This window comes from Myodes glareolus, chromosome 10 (assembly GCF_982192425.1).
Source record: "Myodes glareolus chromosome 10, mMyoGla1.1, whole genome shotgun sequence".
In the NCBI taxonomy this organism is placed as follows: Eukaryota; Metazoa; Chordata; class Mammalia; order Rodentia; family Cricetidae; genus Myodes; species Myodes glareolus.
Window position 1 is genome coordinate 48519495 of NC_142035.1, and position 18520 is coordinate 48538014.

At 47.6% G+C, this 18520-nt stretch overlaps 1 protein-coding gene across 1 annotated transcript in view; it reads right to left on the reverse strand.

Annotated features, from left to right (window-relative positions):
* Window positions 1-15301, reverse strand: part of Tgm6 (transglutaminase 6) — a 29821-nt gene extending 14520 nt beyond the window's left edge. The window contains exons 1-4 of the mRNA XM_085696317.2: window positions 15171-15301; window positions 2568-2741; window positions 1710-1952; window positions 851-969 (exon numbers count right to left, since the gene is read on the reverse strand). Coding sequence (XP_085552443.2) covers window positions 851-969; window positions 1710-1952; window positions 2568-2741; window positions 15171-15177 — 543 coding nt within the window. The 5' untranslated portion in view covers window positions 15178-15301. The remainder of the gene's footprint in view (window positions 1-850; window positions 970-1709; window positions 1953-2567; window positions 2742-15170) is intronic.
* Window positions 15302-18520: the final 3219 nt, after the last annotated feature.

Sequence of the window (18520 nt, forward strand, 5' to 3'; positions counted from 1 at the left end):
AGTAGACTCTACACTCCCTTGATTTCTACTCCTGGTTGCTCGGGATGCTCCCCCTCCTGCCCATCTGGGTCTCACCTACCTATGAGGACCCTAACCTAACCCATATGTGGTTCCTTTTACCTTCTGAGCTGCCTTTGCTCCATTCCATACACCTCCATCTTCTTCCCCCATTGTCACTGATCTCATAGCTACAGTCAGCCCTGTGTGGGTAGGTTCTGTATCCTTGTGTCTGAATTGGATATATGTATGGTTTTTCTCCTTGCCATTACTTGAACAACACAGCATAACTATTTAGCATTTCCACTGGTTTGGCGTTAGGAGTGACTTAGAGAGAGCTAAGGCTCTCACACAGCTCAGGCCCCACACAAATCTGTCTCTTAGAGAAGGGACTTGAGTGTCTGTGGGGTTTGGTGTCTGCAGTGGGTACCAGAACCCATTCTCTACGGATGTGGAAGAGCTCTCAAGGCACAGACCCAGACCAACAGTGGCAGAATGACTTGGGAACTTGTTTAAAATGCAGTTCCTAGGCCTGGCCCTACAGCTGCTCTCACGGAACCCAGCTACCTGCGATTACAGGAGATCTCCTATGGCTCTGATGCATGGTCTTGCTTGAGAACCACTGATTTAAACTACTTATCTTTCCACACAGAACTGGAGTCTAATTCGAACTGTATCCAAAGTAACTCCCACCTTTCCAAGGGTCCAGGACAGTGAACGAATGAACAGATTCACCTGCCTTAAGAGTCAGCCCTGCTCGCCCTTCCTAAGGAGGAGGTGGGAAGACAGAAGTCTCCCAGGCTGCCTTACCACCCAGCCCTGGCCCACCCCCTCTGGTTGTGCCCCTGAAGACCTGCCCGTAGTTCCAGCCCTGGGCCCGGATGTGCTTCTCCACGCCTCGGAAGATGATGCCACTGTCGTTAAGCACGTACTCCTGCCTCTCCTCCTCTGAGTCCAGAAACACGTCGTCCTCTGAAAAGCAATCAGCAGGCCCCATGTGGGTGGAGCTTCGTCCCTATTGGTCTGGGAAGGGCTTAGCAAGATGAGAGCCTGGAGGCGGTCAGGGAAAGTGACTTACTGGCTCCATGAATCTCTCTACTAAGACATCTTTTCTGAGTGTCCCACCCCCTCTCCCCAAGCAGGACCTAATCCCTTGAATCCAGATACGGTAGATGTTCCACCTGGATGCCAACGGCAGCCCTATATTTTCTAAACATTAATAAGGTCCTGATCCTAGCTACCCCCTGCCGAGGCCTTGTCTTGTGACTGTATGTTGCAGGACGAGCTGGATGAATTCCCAGCACATCTGCAAGAGTCAGGCACTGTTACTTTTCCCACCGTGCAGGTATGGAACCGGCCTCACGGAGGGATACAGCTTAGAACTGCGCCTCCCCTCCCCCGCGCACGCATGCTCTTACCCACTTTTGAGCCTCTCCTAATTCTCTCAGGCCTCCTTTGACCTCCTGGCCTCTCACATGAGAAGCCTCTATCTTCCGGCCCTTCTCCTACAGGTTCTGTTGTCATGCCTGATAGTGTGGGTCTTCTACCTGGTCCCAGCTCTCGGTTTTTGTCTTCCTATCTCTTATCTTGCTTCCAAGGCTCCGGTCCCCGCCGCCCCCCCCCCCCCCCCCCCCCCCCCCCGCCCAGCAGATAGACCTGTCTCTGAGGATGGCTTCCAGGGGACCCTTGGTCTCAGTTACAGCAGTTCCTACCTGGACACCAGGGATTGAACAGGAGAATAAACTGGCCCAGCTTGCGGTCACTGTGTTTCCGGCGGGAAGAGGCTCTGGCACTCAGCGTGTATCGGCCAATGACTGCGTTGGAAGGGCTCGCGAGGGTGACGGTGACAGTATTCTCTGTCTGTTCCTCTTTTGCAGCTTTCCAGGTGTCACCTATATCTAGCTCTGAAGTCTGGAATATGGCTTTGGTGTGGAGAGCCTCAGACGCGTGAGGTCCTGGCAGGGAGGAGAAGGGATCTAGAGACCCTGCCTCTTAAAAATGTTGCTTTAGAGAAACAGAACGCATGGGCCTAGAAGCCCAGAGTTTATCCCCCAAATGCTGGAAGGCTTTAAAGGGAAGGACAGAGCAAGTCTCGGGGGCCAGGGGCGGCAGGAGGACAGTGGACCCTTCTCAGGTTCCCTGACTCTCAACTATCCCTTGACAGCTGACCTCTTATCTGGCTGGAAAAAGAAAGAGGAATTTGGGCTCTGAAGGTGTTTGACTATTTCCCACATCCTTTATATACAAAGGACTCCGGACAGGTCACCTCTCCCAGCCGGCTGCTGTGTGCCTGTGGTGTTTTCCTCCTTTCCCTTGGGAACTGTGATTAGAAGCCCCCAGGACTCAGCCCACTTCCCAGGCACTTGCTTCCTTCCAAAGCCTGGGCTACTCACTGAAGAATCTCAAATTACTGGTCATAAAATCAGTAGTCTGTGAACCACTAGGGGTACCAGCAAGACCAGTTACCTGTCTCCACAGTGAAGATGAGGGCCTCCTCGCTGTCCAGGGCTCTGCTTAGATCCAGGGTGAGACTGAATAGCTGGCCTAGGGGTACCAACAAGATCAGTTACCTGTCTCCACAGTGAAGATGAGGGCCTCCTCGCTGTCCAGGGCTCTGCTTAGATCCAGGGTGAGACTGAATAGCTGGCCTCTTCGAACCACCAGCTCTGGGCAAGGGTAATCTTCGGTGTGGTGGGCAGCACCATTTTCTGAATGCTGCCAGTCCACCTTGGTGACTCGGACCCCTGAGCAGGGAGAGGAGAGAAGTGAGGTCAAGCTTTTGAGGCTACTTCATCCATCCCCAGTTCTGTCTTCCATCTGCTTCATGCCGTCAATGCTGGTCCACTTATTTATGACAATTGGTTCTTGTTATCAACACAATTTAAATTCTGTAAAGTTCTTAGGCCTCGAATCCCAGTAGAGGAAGGTGGATCTTTATGGGTTTGAGCCAGTCAGAGCTATATAGTGAGGCCTTGCCTCAAAAAACAAAAACAAAAATAGGAAACAAAAAACAAAAGCCCTGGCCCCAAATGAACTAACAAAACAAGCAAAAAACTCATACAAACAAAACACAAAAATATGAAAGTTGAAACTAGAAAGGAGTTTCTTGTTCAGATTCACCTGAGAATATGGATGTACTACCGCAAACTTTTTTTTTTTTGCTATTGTCTGGAGGTCTGTTAATAGCTAAGAAAGTGCCAAGAAAATTGATTATAGTGTTAAAAATAAATTTGAGCAAGTAGGCTAATTCTTATCTACAGAAAGATCAATGCCGAGGATTGGTGACATAGTCTTTGCATCAGCTTGGTGTCTGGGTGCTGAGATAGATTGGTGAACAAGAAAGACACGGTGTGGTCTTCAGTGACGGCATGGTGAAGCTCACTGCTCATGGGCGGGGCCCCTGAGTCAACTACAATGGCCAGAGCTTGACTTGACCATCTATTGGATGCTTGACTTGACCATCTATTGGATGAGCTGCTTTCTTTTCAAACTGTCTTTATCTTAGTTTCCAGTAAAATGGGAATAATGATGCCACCAGAGAGGTTGCTGGGCACCTTCTTGTCATTTAAATCACTCAAAGTGTGATAAATAAATATTCATTGTTATGTTCCAAATGAACAGGTGCATCACCTGGATAGCTGAGTCCACACTGGGCTAATTACTGTTTAGATACCCTCTGTCAGGAGCACAGGAGCTGAAAGGACAATGACAAAAGGACCTGGTGAAGTCTACAGAGTGACAAACTAGATCTCCTTGGGAAGGTGGCATTGGTGGGCCTGTGCGGGGGAGAGAAGAAAGATGAATCTGGCCTTAATCCCAGAATCCGCATGCTTTGTCTATTTGAGGTCCTGAGGTTTTGGTATTGTCTGTCATACTGGGTACTGGGGACCCTACATTCTACAGTGCTTCTGACATCTAAGGGTAGATTGTTATCATCAACAGGCCACCAGAACTTGGAGGGAGACCAGGAATGGACTGTGGTCTTGTATATCCATGGGCACTGTTGTACTGGTGCATTGCTTCTTGTATCCCCCACCCCCACTTCCTGTCTACCACAAGGGGAACAGTCCTCTTCTGCCACACGTTCTTGTCACCAAGTTGTTATGGTCAGGCACAGGTAGGGCCAAACTGAATCTTCTGAAATACGAACTAAAAATAAACCCTTCCTTCTTTAGGTCAGATATTTAGAAATAATACACCCATTGTTGGAACTTTCCAAAATGTTCTGCTATGAATAGTGACATTGCTTGACTTGAATTTGGCCTCCACCACACCCTACAGGAGTAAGTCTGCATTTGTAGCTAATAACTCCATGGTCCTTTACATGTTGCTTGTCCAGAATGCCTTGTATTCTGATAAAGCTGTGATAAGCAGTCATATAATTAACTATGTTGAACTAAAATCTGCTGTGGAATAATCCTTCTGTACACTATGAAGATGTGTTGCTCTCATTGTTAATAAAAAACTGGCCAATGGCTAGGCAGGATTTTCGGGGAAGAGAGAATGCTGGGAAGAAGGACAGAGTCTTAGAAGTTATGTGGAGACACTGTGAAACACAGAGCGAGCAGAATGGGAAGTGTGTACAGAGGTAAACCAGCCTGGGGACAGCACATAGGTTAATAGAAATAGGTTAATTTAAGTTATAAGAGCTAGCTAAAAATGAGCCTAGGCTATTAGCTGAGCATTTATCATTAAGTCTCTGTGTGGTTATTTGGGGACTGGCTGGCAGGACAGAGAGGTTCAGCAGTCTAGATGGAAAAGTCTGCCCACAAAAATTGATTTTTTATTTACCTTTTATAGTACAAGTAGAATATAATAATTGTTAAGTGATAAATGGAGTCAGTAATATACATCAAATTAGTTTCAAGAAATTAGTGATAAGAAAACTGATGTATTAGTAATCTATTACTGTTTAATCAATTTGCTTAACTCAGAGTTTGACTGAGGGAAACCAGAATTGCTGTGTGTGTGCTAGTAATTTCTTTGTCACCTTGACACAAACTATAGTTAACTGGGAAAACAGAACCTCAGACGAAGAATTGTCTTCGTCAGATTGGCCTATGGGGCATCTTCTGGATTGTTAATTGATATAGGAGGGTCCATTCCACTCTGGTTAGTGCCATCCTTAGGCAGGTGGGTCTGGGTTGTATAAGAAAGGTAGCCAAGCAAGCCTGGGGGAGCAAGCCAGTCAGCAGCATTCCTCTCTCTTCCTCAGTTCCTGCCTCCAGTTTCTTGCCTTGAGCTCCTGCTCTGGTTTCCCTTGATAATGGACTGTGACCTGGAAGAATAAGCTAAACAAACCATTTCCTCCTTAAGTTGGTTTGGGTCAGTGTTTTATCATAGCAGCAGAACGCAAACTAAGACCTGCTGTTTCTGGGCATCAGGAGCTTGCTCAGTGTTCATCAGGCCAGTGTACGTCTAGAGTTCCTCAAGGGTGTGATCACACATCAGCTGGACTGTACTTGTCTGAAAACCTGTTTGGGGCTGGAGGACCCGCTTCCAGTGTGCTTGACTCACAGGGTTGGAGAAGTGGATCTAAGTCGAGAACTTCAGTTCTCCACGTGAGACTCTCCCTGTGCCTAAATGTCTCAAGACTAGGGACACCTGGTTTCCCTCCAGGAAAGTGATCTAAGAGACCAAGGAGGAAGCTGCAAAACCTTTTATGCTGTGACCTAAGAGACCTTACTCTGCTATCACCACCGTGTTCTATTAGTTATGGCAGTTACAAAGGTCTGCCCAGATTCAAGGAGAGGAAACATTCTTCCTCTTGAAGAAAATGTGTCACTCATATTTTTGAAAAGAACATAAAAAGCAAGAAAGGTAGTGATATGTGAAACTCAAATGGTATTGTTATGGGTTAGATATAAAATGCCCACCCCAAAATGTGCTGGGGCTTTGTCCTCAGGTGCTGGTGTTATTTTGGAAGACCCTTGAAGCCTTGGGAGGTGGGTTTTAGGTAGAGGACATAGGCTACTCACTAGATGGGGTGTGAGTCCTTGGGAGATATTGTCCTTCTTGTGTCTGTTTCCTGTCTTCATGGGGTAAGAACCTCCTCTGCCTCATGCTCGGTCAGCACCACGATTTTCTGCCCAAATGAATGTTGCTAAGTGACCATGCCCTAAAGCTGCTGAAGCTGTCAGTCCAGATGAATCTTTATCCCTTTAAGTTACTCTCCCTAGCATTTTGTCATGGCAACAAGAATTGTACTGATACGAACATCTTTAAATAGTTATTTCCTGCCTAAAGGTACCTGGGATCTCACCTCTATTTTGTTTGGTATACAGCAGACATACACCAATTGTGGGTCTGGAGACATGGACTAGGTTTTATTTAGTAAGACTTCCTATGAAACAAGTAGTTTCCTAAATACTTTATAAATGTTGTCTTCTTTGATCTCCATTAACCATTTGAGGGATGTTTGTCTCAACCTTACGAATGGAAACATGAAAAGTCACAGAATTTTGCAAGCAGTGGAGCTTGGATACTTGCACTTGAGTCTGTACTTGCATGGAGCCCCTATGCTCTGCCACCTTTACTCCCACAAGCATCCCCAGCCCAGAAGTCCCAGACTCTAAAATACAACAGGAATCTGCATCATGGTCATTATAACAGGTTTGGCAAGGATCATGATTGGAAGAAGACAGGAGTGGTGATTTGGGTGAGAAATGTCCCCCATAGTCTCATTTAAGCTCTTGGTGGCCAGTTGGTGGCACTACTTAGGGAGCATTAGGTAGTCCAGTCATGCTGGAATAGTATGTCACTAGGGACAGACTTGGAGATTAAAAGCCTTGATCCACTTCGTGATCACTGTCTCTGATTCAGGCTTATGTTTGAAGACGCGAGCGCTCGGCTTCCTGCTCCGGCTGTCATGCTTGCTGCTAGCTGCCATGCTTCCCTGACATGGTAGACTCCTATCCTTCTGAAACCATAAGTCAAATAAACTCATCTATAAGGTGTTTTTGGCAATGATGTCTTTTATCACAGCCACAGGAAAGTAACGAACACAGGGTAACTAAAGCAGAAGTCGGCACCAGAGAGTGGGCTGCTGCTGTGAGGAGCCAGAGCTGTTGTTTGGAAGAGTGTGGAAGTCTTTGGAACTTTAGACTAGAAAAGTCTGCTCTGCGCTGGAATAAAGGGAAGGGTGCTCTCAGGGAAGGACCCCACCCAGCTAAGCTTCCAGCTTGTGGAGGAGCACAAGCAGTTCTCTTTGACCTGAAAGGAACCGGACAAAAAAAAGGTTGGTGCTGATGTGACTCGAGGGGATCAGGGTCAATCCCGTACTGGAGCCAGATTTGGCAGTGTTGTCCGCATGGTGCTGATTTTATGGGCAGAAAGGATGGAAAAGTAAAGAGATTGTGGATTAATCCTCTGTAGTTTCAGAGAGCTGCTAAGGCCAGCAGCATATGGCAGGGGAGTCCCTGCATGTGAGTGGAAGAGGCCCTCAGAGGTCACTGTGTGAAACTGTCAAAGTGAAGCTTGGATTGCATTGGAGAGCAAAGGTTTTGAAGATGTCAGATCCATGGGGCATCTCTCTCTAAGAGTTGCATACAGGAAGTGGAACCAGCCCGAGAGAGAGAGAGAGAGAGAGAGAGAGAGAGAGAGAGAGAGAGAGAGAGAGAGAGAGAGAGGTGTTCCCTGCAGAAAGGCTGGAAGGGTGGAGTCATACAAGCCCTTTGATGGCATGGAGCTATTGAAATTGATTTTTTTCTCACTGGGTTCTGATCTTGCTTTGGTCCAGTATTTCTGCACTATGTACCCATTCTACCCTGTTGGAATGGTAATGTATATTCTATGCTATTATATGTTGGAAGTATGTAATTTGCTTTTTTATTTTACAGGAGGTTACAATTAAAAGATTACCTGAGTCTCAGAAGAGACTTTGGGCCTTTAAACAGGCTTGGAACTGTGGAAGACTATGGGAACTTTGAAAGTTAGATCAAACACATTTTGCATTCTGATGTGACCACAAACCTCTGGGGACCAGGGAGTGGAGTGTGGTTGTTTGAATGAGAAATGTCCTGCAAGGTCGAGGTATTTGAGCACTTGGTCCCTAGCTGGTGGCACTGTTGAAGAGGTTTAGGAGGTGTGGCCTTGTTTGTAAAAGTGTGTCATTGGGGATGGGCTTTGCTGTTGGAAGCCTCACACACTTTTAGTTTCCTCTCTTCCTTGTGCTCTGGTTTGAGATGAGCTCTCGGCTCCCTGCTCTGGGTGCCATGCCCCCGAGGCTTGCTGCTGTGCCTCCCGACTGTGCTGGTCTCTGGAACAGTAGTAAGTCAAGTAAACTCTTCCTTGTATGCATTGCTTTTGGTCACCGTGTTTATAATAGCAGCAGAGAAGCAACCAGCACAGTAGACAATGATGCTTTCCTTTTTAATGAGTCTAGTATCTTTATTTATTTATTTATTTTAGCCAAGGACCATTTTATTGGAGTTTTAAAGAAAAATAACAGGACAGGAGAGTTGTAAATCTCAGCAGTGCTGGGAGGACAGAGTTGAGAGGAGAAAGAGGGAAGCCACGCTTCTTCAGTTAGGGTCCTAGGAAGCAGGCACATTTGGCAATGGGCATTGAAAGCCACTGTAGAAAGAAGCAGGGTTCTTCAGAGAAACAGAAAGAAGGTCCAAAGGAGACTCTGATCCCCCAAATTCCAAAAGGCAGCCCAAATATCTAGAAATGAGCTCAGCCTGGACTATGGGAGGATTCTGGGGGTTAGATAGAAGCCAGCGTTTCTAGGAACTTGTGAAGCTGGTTCCCCTCTACCAAAAGGAGCCTTTTCCCTTATCACTGGCAGAAGGAACAATGACTACCTATATGTACCAACATATATAACGTGTATGCTGGCCTTCAGCCTCACAAGTACCTGTTACACATTTCTGAGCCCACATCAGTGTCCTGGTCCTTTTCACCTCCCCTCGCCTGAATTCCCTTCAGCTCATGGACTTCTGCCTCCGGCTGCTCATTATCCTTATAACCCTGCTATTCTCAATATCTGACCACACCCCCTCTCTACTTGCTTTCTCCTCCCCCTTTTCTCCCTCATCCCACTCGCTCCCGCCTCTCTGTGAGAAGAATGCAGATGCCTCAGAAGGTGACAGGAGCTGGTGTGATCTGGGACAAAGAAAGAGGAAACCAGCCCAGATTCCCATGACCCTCACCAAATCTCACCCCCTTTTACCCACCCTGGGCCATGACAGGGCTGAGATAATTACCTCCCAATAACCTTATCTCCTACTTCTGGGATGAGTCAGGACCACCATATCATTACACTTGAATCTCAGAACCATCTCTCTCATGACTTCCTAGACTAGGGTCAAGCTTCTGCAGCTGACCCCCCACCTACTTTTCTTCCTTCCTTACCTTCCTCCCAGTCTCCCTTTCTCTCTGACAGTGTTTCGTGCCATCCAGGATTCCTTCAAATTCACCATGTAGCCAAGGATGTCTTGAATTCTTTTTTAAAATTATAGTTTCTAAAAATTTTTTGAGATTATAATACAGCATTTTCCCCAATTTCCATCCCCCACGTTCTTATACCCCTTGCTCTTTTAAATTAATGGCCTCTTCGTCTTATTGTTACTTACACACACACACACACACACACACACACACACACACACACACTCCTAAATACATAAATATATAACCTGCTCAGTCTACATAACGTTATTTGTAGGCAAACTTTAAACTTTATCCTTGCTTCTGCATCCTAAGTGCCAGCAAAGGCATCTGTCATTAATCCTAGCTCCCCCAGCTGAATTTCTTTAAAAAAATACATTATTATGCTTGTTTTTATACTTGCATGATGTGTTTGTAGGCATACATGTGCATGCATAATGAATGTGTGTGTGTGTGTGCACACATGGGTGCAGAGCATACATGTAGAGATCAGAGGACAGCTTTGTAGCCTTAGTTCTCTCCTTGCACCTTTACATGGGTTCTGGGAATTGAACTCAGTTTTCCAGCCTTGCACAGTAAGCACCTTCATTGCCTGCACCCGTTGAGCTATCTCACTGGTCTTCTGCGAATTCCTGCAGCCCTTGAAGAGGTAGCTTACCCCCCTAGACACGCCAGCAAGCTCCTCTTGCTAAGCTAATGTCGTCATTCTTTCAGTTTCTCTCCCTTCCTCTCCAATACGGCTCTTTCTTTCATGCCTTGGTGGTTCTACAGGGATATTAGCCGCGAAACCGTGACCTGCCATCTCGTCCCAGCTTTATACTTCTTCACAGTCCAGGAGGTCCCGGCCCCCATCTCTCTGTGATCTGCCCTTGGGGATGCCCCCGAGGTGACCTAAGTCATTCAGACCCATTGGCATCACACTCTCCTGACTTGCCGTCTGTGAAAGGATGGTCAGGACTCTGTGAGCTGGGAGGAGGGGGAAAAGCCACAGTTATGGTGATTACATCCAATTCTATCCTAACGGGTGTCTCCCTACTTGAGGGAACAGTGAGACCAAAAGCGCAGAGGAAGGAATCTTACACACGAAGCGGCGTAAAGGAGGAAGCAGATGCATACGTAGGTCACAGTTGTCAAGAAACTCAGTGGCACTTCCCCTTCAGCCCAGCTCAGATCCTGCTCTCTGAAACGAACGCTTCTGTTCATGACCTATGTTTAAGGATGTTTCAGACTTGTTTGCTCTAAGTTTCTCTCCTCTGGACTAAGAGCTCCATGGAGCTCAGCCCTGGTTCCTATCCTCCCTGGCCCCTGAGAGTCTGAGTTAGGGCTTGGGACCTCACAGACGCTCACTGAATTTTAGGTAAGAGATGAACCTCTCTCTCTGCCTCTTGGATGGGGTATGATAATGAATATAATGCTTACCAACCATCTGGGCCTACCCTTGGCGGACCAGACCCCTCCACATCATGCTTACCCTATACCCCCCACTCAAGCAGTCCTGTGCTGATCCTGTCTTTCTGCCTAACTTCTTACTTTTGCAAAACCAAGGAACAAGCAGCAGGGTATCTATGTAGCCCCTGATAAGACTGGCAGACCTGCTGCTAAATCCTGGTGAGACCTGGGCAAGCTGTTCCCTCTCTTCTGAGCCTCAGTGATTCTATCCGTGAAATGACCCAGAAAGGACCTTACGGTTTGGGAAGTCTGTGGCTAACTGCTGAAACAGGTACCTCTGGTCCCCAAGTGCTCCTTTTGGTCTCCTAGTCAGTGTGCAGATGTGAAAATGGTTACACAGCTCCTTGCCAGGTGCCAGGGAGGGCTAGGGCAGCCCTCCCTGATCTGGAACTTCTCTGGTTGACAGAACTTAAGGCCTGAGGACAGCGTGGAGGGCATATTACCAGTTCCTAGGCCTTCTCCCTTAGGGAAATGCAGGGTGAGCCTTCAATCCCAGGCTCAGAACCCACAGAGGCTCTGTGTCAAAGGTGGTGCCCATCAGGCAGAGAGAAAGAAGGACCTAGTGCATGTACTGTGAGCTCTAGAGACACCCGCCCTCCCCAAGGCTTTCCTACTTCCTTCCTCTTTCTCACTCACTGTCTCCCCTGGGCTCCCTCTGCATTTTTGTCAGGCACTGTGAACATAAGCTCAGAGGTACACAGCTGAGTTCCAATGTAGGTTGTGTTCCTTGTGGACCGTGGGAACTGGCGCAAGTGAGCGAACTCAGTCTCCTGGTGGGAACAGTTCGCTGATGATACCTGCTGTGGAGCATTAGAGGATTAAATGAAATGATCCACAGGAGTCAGAACATGACCTGACACATACGAGGAACTCAGCAAGTACGTTGTTAATCACGCTACTATCATCGGTATGTACACACTACCTCCTGGCTGCCACTCCAGTGTTCTGCCAATTGATACCATGCTGACTCATGTGCTTGCCGTCTCTGTGCCCCTGTGAAAATCGTTGGGCCCCTCTGAGGTTCAGATGCCCTGCCCTGAGTAGTGGAGGTTATAATGCCTTCCTCCGATGGTTTTGAGAAGCACTGAGTAAGGTAGACAATGACCAACTGTACCAGTTAGACAAGGAGATTTCGAGAGTGGAAGGGGGAGCCATTAACAAATACTGTAGAACAGCAGGCTCCAACCAGAGGGGATGACGTCCCCGTGAATTGGGCACTTAGTTCCAGAGCCACAGTTAGGGGCTTATGGGGGGGGTGTTAAAATTGTCATCTCCTTTCCAAAACCACTTCCTCTCTCTCTGCCCCTCCCACCCCCTGTGCACACACTCTGGTCTTCATTTCACTCTCTCTTCTGCTCCGGCTGAAGCTACTGCCCCGCCAGCCTTGGAACAATTTTTAGCTCATCCTATTTGATCCGTTCTGTTGCTATGGAGACACCGAGGCTCACAGTGATCAAGGGACTTCTCTCATTGAGTGAGTGTCAACATGCCATTCCTCCAGCCCCAGGGACAAGAGTTCTAGACACAGTCCATTGCACTCCAGGTTACTCTCAGCTTGGCCCTCGCCCACTCCTGTTCCTGCCAGCCTCATTCCCTCCTCTTCTAGCTTGTGTATTTATTGGCTGCCCCCAAAGATCAGCATAACAAGAGGCCCTGCGTATAGAAGGTTGTGTCCCACTCGCTCACTTGCTCCCTGCCATGATCTCCACACGTACCCTAGATTCTCACACTTTTCTTCTTCCACATCACAGTGACACCACAGAGCTATGTGACAATCCTCTGTCCCAGTCTGACATGGCACCTAACGAGATTGAGCATAAATACCCCACTGAAGCTGGTCACATCGTCCAGACTCAGGCCTCAGTATAATTGCTTTTTAATGGGCCCCATTATGGGTCTGCCCTGAGCATGCATCATGAGCGCCTGAGCCCCATAACTGAATGATTAATGGGGAGTTGGCCAAGGCCTTCCTGGAGCTGCTGCTTCATCTCCCTTTCCTTCCTGGTCCTTTGGAAGCCAGCGTCTCTCACTCAAGGTGATAGTGACCCATCAGCTTCAGCCAATGGTTCCTAAGAGCCAGTCCCACAGGGAGTATGTCACCATCCCTTAGAAGTTCTGAACTGAAATCGTTGTAATTCATTGATGGCTAAAGGTCTCGTTGCATTTGCTAATGCTGATCAACTGCTAGTAACACTGAAGACCCATGCCGAAGAAAATTCTGGGGCCATATCCAGGCTCTGTCAGAAAGAGCTCTGGGACCGACTAGTGATATCTGTCTGAACAGGACAGGAGGGAGGGACTTTTTTGTAATGGACATAGTCTCTGTCAGGCTCTGGTGCCCCATTTACTTATGATCCAAGGAGGGAACACCCCAAAGAAGCTAAGAGAACCCAGAAAGCATGGGAAATTGAATCCAAAGCAACATTCACTTTGTATGCTGGGCATATTGGTTCCGGCACTTCCTTTTATTTGTGGGTATGTGTGTGACATGTGCCTGTATGTTTGTGTTTGTTGTATGAATCCAGGCACATACATTGGAGGACAAAGGACATCTTCAGACGTCAGTCCTCACTGTCTACATTGTTGGGGACTGCTATTTCTCACTCTTCAGCATCATGGGAAAATGTGTCAATCAACTCTTATTTAGTCTTATTCTTTCAAGTGCAGGTGACCTTTCCTTGTCGTTTTGGTTTGGTTTGGTTTGGTTTGGTTTCTGTTTTTGGAGACAGGGTTTCTCTGTAGCTTTGGAGCCTGTCCTGGAACTAGCTCTTCCACTTGTCCACTTGTCTGCTGCTGTCCACACCAGGCTGGCCGGCCCATGAGCTTCCGGGGATTCTCCTGCCCTCATCTCCATCCCATTGCAGACCGTTGGGATTACAAATGTGTGCCACTCTGCCCGGCTTCACACGCCTTCTGGGGATTGGAACTCAGACTCTCAAGCTTGCACAGCAGGCCTTCACTCGCCGAGCCATCTTCCCAGCTCCAGACCCCAATATTTTACAGATGGAGACAAGTGGTCCCGCAACAAAATAGTCACAGATCTGACACTGGTGTTCCACCATTGGCTTTGTCCTTCCTCAGTAATAAAGTTTGGCCTTGCTAAATCAATGCTTACAGAAAGAATATGCAGATCGCGGAAAAAAAAAAAAAAACAAAACCAACCCAGAGAGAAACAAAGACAGCTCTCTCTATATCAGCCCTGGACGGGAAAGCAGCCTCAACTTAGGGAACAGCACCCTCTAGGAGCCAGGCAGGCATGACTGTCCACTAATGCTGTCCACTACCATGAAGACATATGAAGTTAAAATATGAGAGGGAGCCTTTAGTCTCAGCACTCGGGAGGCAAAGGTAGGCGGATCTCTGTGAGTTTAAGGCCAGCCTGGTCTACAAGAGCTAGTTTCAGGACAGGCTCCAAAGCTACAGAGAAACCCTGTCTCCAAAAACAGAAACCAAACCAAACCAAAACGACAAGGAAAGGTCACCCGCATTTGAAAGAATAAAACTAAATAAGAGTTGATTGGCACATTTTCCCATGATGCTGAAGAGTGAGAAATAGCAGGTGTAAAACTGAGAACATCCCTTAGAGACCTTCGACTGCGGGTTCCTGGTTCTGCTGACTGGTTCCCACTGGATTTCAACACCTAGCAGGGTTTGCTGTTTCTATTCCCTGTGCTGTGGGGAGCTGTGGGGAGCTGTGGGGAGCTGTGGGGACTCATTTCCTGAGTCTACTGTCTTTTAGGCCCATGTGAGCTATCGTGTGACCGCACAAAGTTCCCTGGGTCCCTTCCCAGCAGGCCTGTGAAGCTGTTTGCATTATAACGCCCATGGTTCAGAGGAGGCACCAAGGGGAAATCTCCTTGCAGGGGTCATGCAATTCTTTTCACCTCCGAGAGAATTGCTCTTGCCCTCAGGTACATGGGTTCAAATTAGGAGAGGACGTGGCTTATGAGGTTCCTCATGAGGCTTCTTTCTATGTCCCAACTATTTCCAGGAATGTCTCTGAATCTCCAGTGTGTGTGTGTGTGTGTGTGTGTGTGTGTGTGTGTGTGTGTGTGAGTCCTTCCCTCTAGTTTCAGTTCCTGCCTCCTCCATCAAAGCATACAGAGCAGGTCTGACCCTAGCTGAGCCTTGGCAGTGATTCACAGGTTGGCTTGGGGCTAGCTCGTCCATCTCGTGGTACCTATGAGAGAGAACCTTGTGGACTAACCAAATCCAAAATCTTAACAAGAAATGATCAAAGTTTGATCCCAATCAGCACCCCTCCAGCCCCACATGTGTGAAAGCTCCTCTCGGGGACACCCCTTGCCTGGGGTCCCCAGCCATTGCTCACTCACCTGCCATGCAACAGCCAGATGTACGCCTCGTCTCTGTGTCGCAGTGTGTCGAGTGTCAGGATTGTGTGCCAGAATCTCCAGTCAGATCCACGTTAATGAAGAATAACACAGGGCACTCCTAGGCAGCGAAGTCAGAGCTCAGAAGAGGCGTGGCCTCCTTACCCCAGCAACGACATCCATGAGACACATAATCACCCCGTAATTGCTTTGGTTTGCACCTAGAAGGTGTCCGGCGTGGGAGTGGCTCCAACCAAGATGCCTTTGAAACATGAAGGTGAGGGCTGCACTACAGGAGGAACAGGCCCAGGAAGGTCACAAGATGAACGAGGAGTGAACCAGGAGAACGGGAGGGAGCTAATGGTTACTTACCATGGCCAGTCATTCTTACCACTCACAGCCCTCAGAAGAACCCGGGAGCTCAGAGCTACTTGAAGACACGTGATAGTAAAGCGGTAGGGTTCGGACCAGAGTCCAGGAGTCATGGTACCCGGACCAGGTTTTCTCTTCTCTTCCAGCCAAGATGAGAAGAGTCCTGGGACCACAGCTATCCTCTAGGTCCAGAGGCATGGGTCTGAGATTTTACAGGGACAGCACCCAGCGCTCTGCAGCCTCCGCGGCACCTGCACACGCACCCGGTACGGGGCCTCGCTTCTGCTGAAGAGTCCTGAGCTCTGGAGGGACAGCCTTGAACCCACACAGCCTGGCCTGAAGCTCAGGTCCTCTTCATCCTTGAGTCTTAGCCAAGGAAGTACACTCTTCCCTTGTTGTTAGCAGGGGTTATTAAGATAACCAGCAGGCAGAGACAAATGCTTTGGAAGTTGGGATTAACTGTTCCTCCCCCATCACAGACTATGTGCTCTCCCCAACACCGGGAATCTGGGAGTTAGGGTGTTCCTCTAGTGATTCTATCTAATATTTGTTCTCTATGAGAGTTCTGAGCTTTGAGGGAGAAGACAGAGTCGCGAACATCTGGAATACCGACCTGTGAAGAGTCTTGCATGGTTTTGTACTTCTTGTAAGGCTTCCCTAACGTAGCTCACCTGCTGGGAGGAGGGGGCAGTGACCTGAATTCTTGGGAGGATGTAAATATGAAGAGAAAAGTTTATTGCTTGGTTAAGAGCCAAGGCTGATCTGCTGATTCTCTGAGATGGCCCCAGCCTGAGTCTTGCATAGCTGTGGCTTCTGGCAAACTTCCTCCCCTCCCGGAACCTTAGAGAATCTCTAACTATAAACAGAATGGACAGTATTAGTTTTAGAGCCAGTCTAGCTCAAAGATTCTGAACCCCAGAATCCTGCCATTCTAGCCCTCTAGATTTTTATGTGCAACTAAATAGAGGAATTTTATTTTTATAGAAGCTGGTTGGGAAGTTTCTCTTTGTAGGGGAAATGCTTTAATGGGTGACTTGAACTCGGAGAGCCCTGATGTGGGCTGAGCCAAGGCAGGAGGGGCGAAACCTGTGAGGGATGCTCAAGGAGGGGTGAGTAACAGGGGTGCGTCTGTGCTAGGTGACCCGACTGTGCCAGGGACCACCAGAACGTTCAAGAAAGTGTATAAAACGTCAAAAAGCACTTTATTTATTTACTTATTTATTTATTTAGAAAGTGACAGAGAGCTTGTGCTCTGCCCAGTGCAACGCAAACACGTTTAATGGGCCATTTCCAGGCCCACGTTGCCTTATAATTAACCGACTCCTGGCGCTAGCTCAGGGAAGCGCCTCTGCTAATGCCCTGGAGTCTGCTGCCTGGGCAGGGTCCGGGCTCTAATGAAGCTGCTTTTCAGCCTGGCAGGGTCAGGCTCCTCCCCACTAATGACAGTCTATCTCAGGTCCCTTTCATGTTTCATCCCAGGTTTGCCTAGACAAGGTCTCCCAGGGGATGGTCCATTTAAGGTGACTACACCCGCTCAGAAGGGATCCACACTCAGATTTAGGGACCAGCAGCAGTTTGGTTGAGTGCCTGCTTGTTATTTTGGAGATAAACAGCAGTACAGTCCTCAGTAAATTAAATACCTTTTCTGGACCTTGGTGCCCTCACCTGTCATATAAGGGTCCAAGCTATATTTTACAATCCCAACATTTTCTGATTCTAAGCACTCAGGCTAGAGGTGAGAAACAGCAGCCAAAGGCTAGTATCAGTTCAGAGCACCCCAGTGCAAATTCCTGGATCAGATCCAGCCTACCGCAGGTGCACGCCTTGCTAAAAACCCATGCCTGTGGAGTAAGCAGACCCTTTAAGAGAGCAGTTTAATCGTCCTTGCTGCTCTGAAGAAACACACACTCATGTAGAAAACTTAAGCAACATGGAGAGAGAAGAAACATGTGTATGTATCACCACAAACATATAAATGGATTTATAGAAACCTAATTGCACAAAGAAGCTATTTGTAAGAAGACCTTTTTAGTTAATCACATACTGTGCTCCTCATTGTGAAAGCACAGACTGGAGACAGGCATCGTCAATGTCGGCATCTGTTTGTCTTCATTTATGGCATTTAGCTAGCCACTCCCTAGTTGTGGGAATTTAGGTTGTTTCCGGTTTTCAGTCCTTATGAAGAAATGAAGTATGTCCCTATGTGTTTTCGTGTATTTTAAAGACAAGGATATATTTTTATTTATGTGTATCTCTCTCTCTCTCTCTCTCTCTCTCTCTCTCTCTCTCTCTGTGTGTGTGTGCGCGCTTATGCCACGTGAATGCAGGTGCCTTTGGAGAACAGGAGAAGGCCTCAGATCCCTTGGAGCTGGAGTTACAGGCAGTTATGAGCGGCCCAAAAATGGATTCTGGGAACTGAACTCAGATCCTCTGGAGGAGCAGCAAGCTCTCTTAACTGCTGAATTATGTCTCCAGAGGTTTCATTAGTGGAATAACTTGCAGGAAGTAAAATTACTGAAGTGCACCTATTCTTCAGGTAGCAATTTCCCACATAGGAATTTGTCTGGCAGATATATACTTTTGTTTAGACACTTGTATATACAAGGTATCTAATACAACATTAATTATGATGGAAAGCAAAAATACCTTTGTTGACTGAGGTTTCTGTCCTACCTGGTCCTGCAGCCATTAAGTCCCAAAGAATCACACAGAGGTCTACATTAGTTATAAACTCATTGACCCATTAGCACAGGCTTCTTATTTACAACTTACATTAGTCCATAATTCTTGTCTGAGTTATCCACGTGGTTTAGTACCTTTTTTGGCGAGGCAGTCACATCTTCCTTCGTCTGCGGCTGGGTCACGACTGCAGAATGTGCTTCTCTCTTCCCAGAATTCTCGTTACCCCCGCCTCTACTTCCTGCCTGGTCACCCCACCTATACTTTCTGTCTGGCTACTGGCCAATCAGCATTTTATTAAA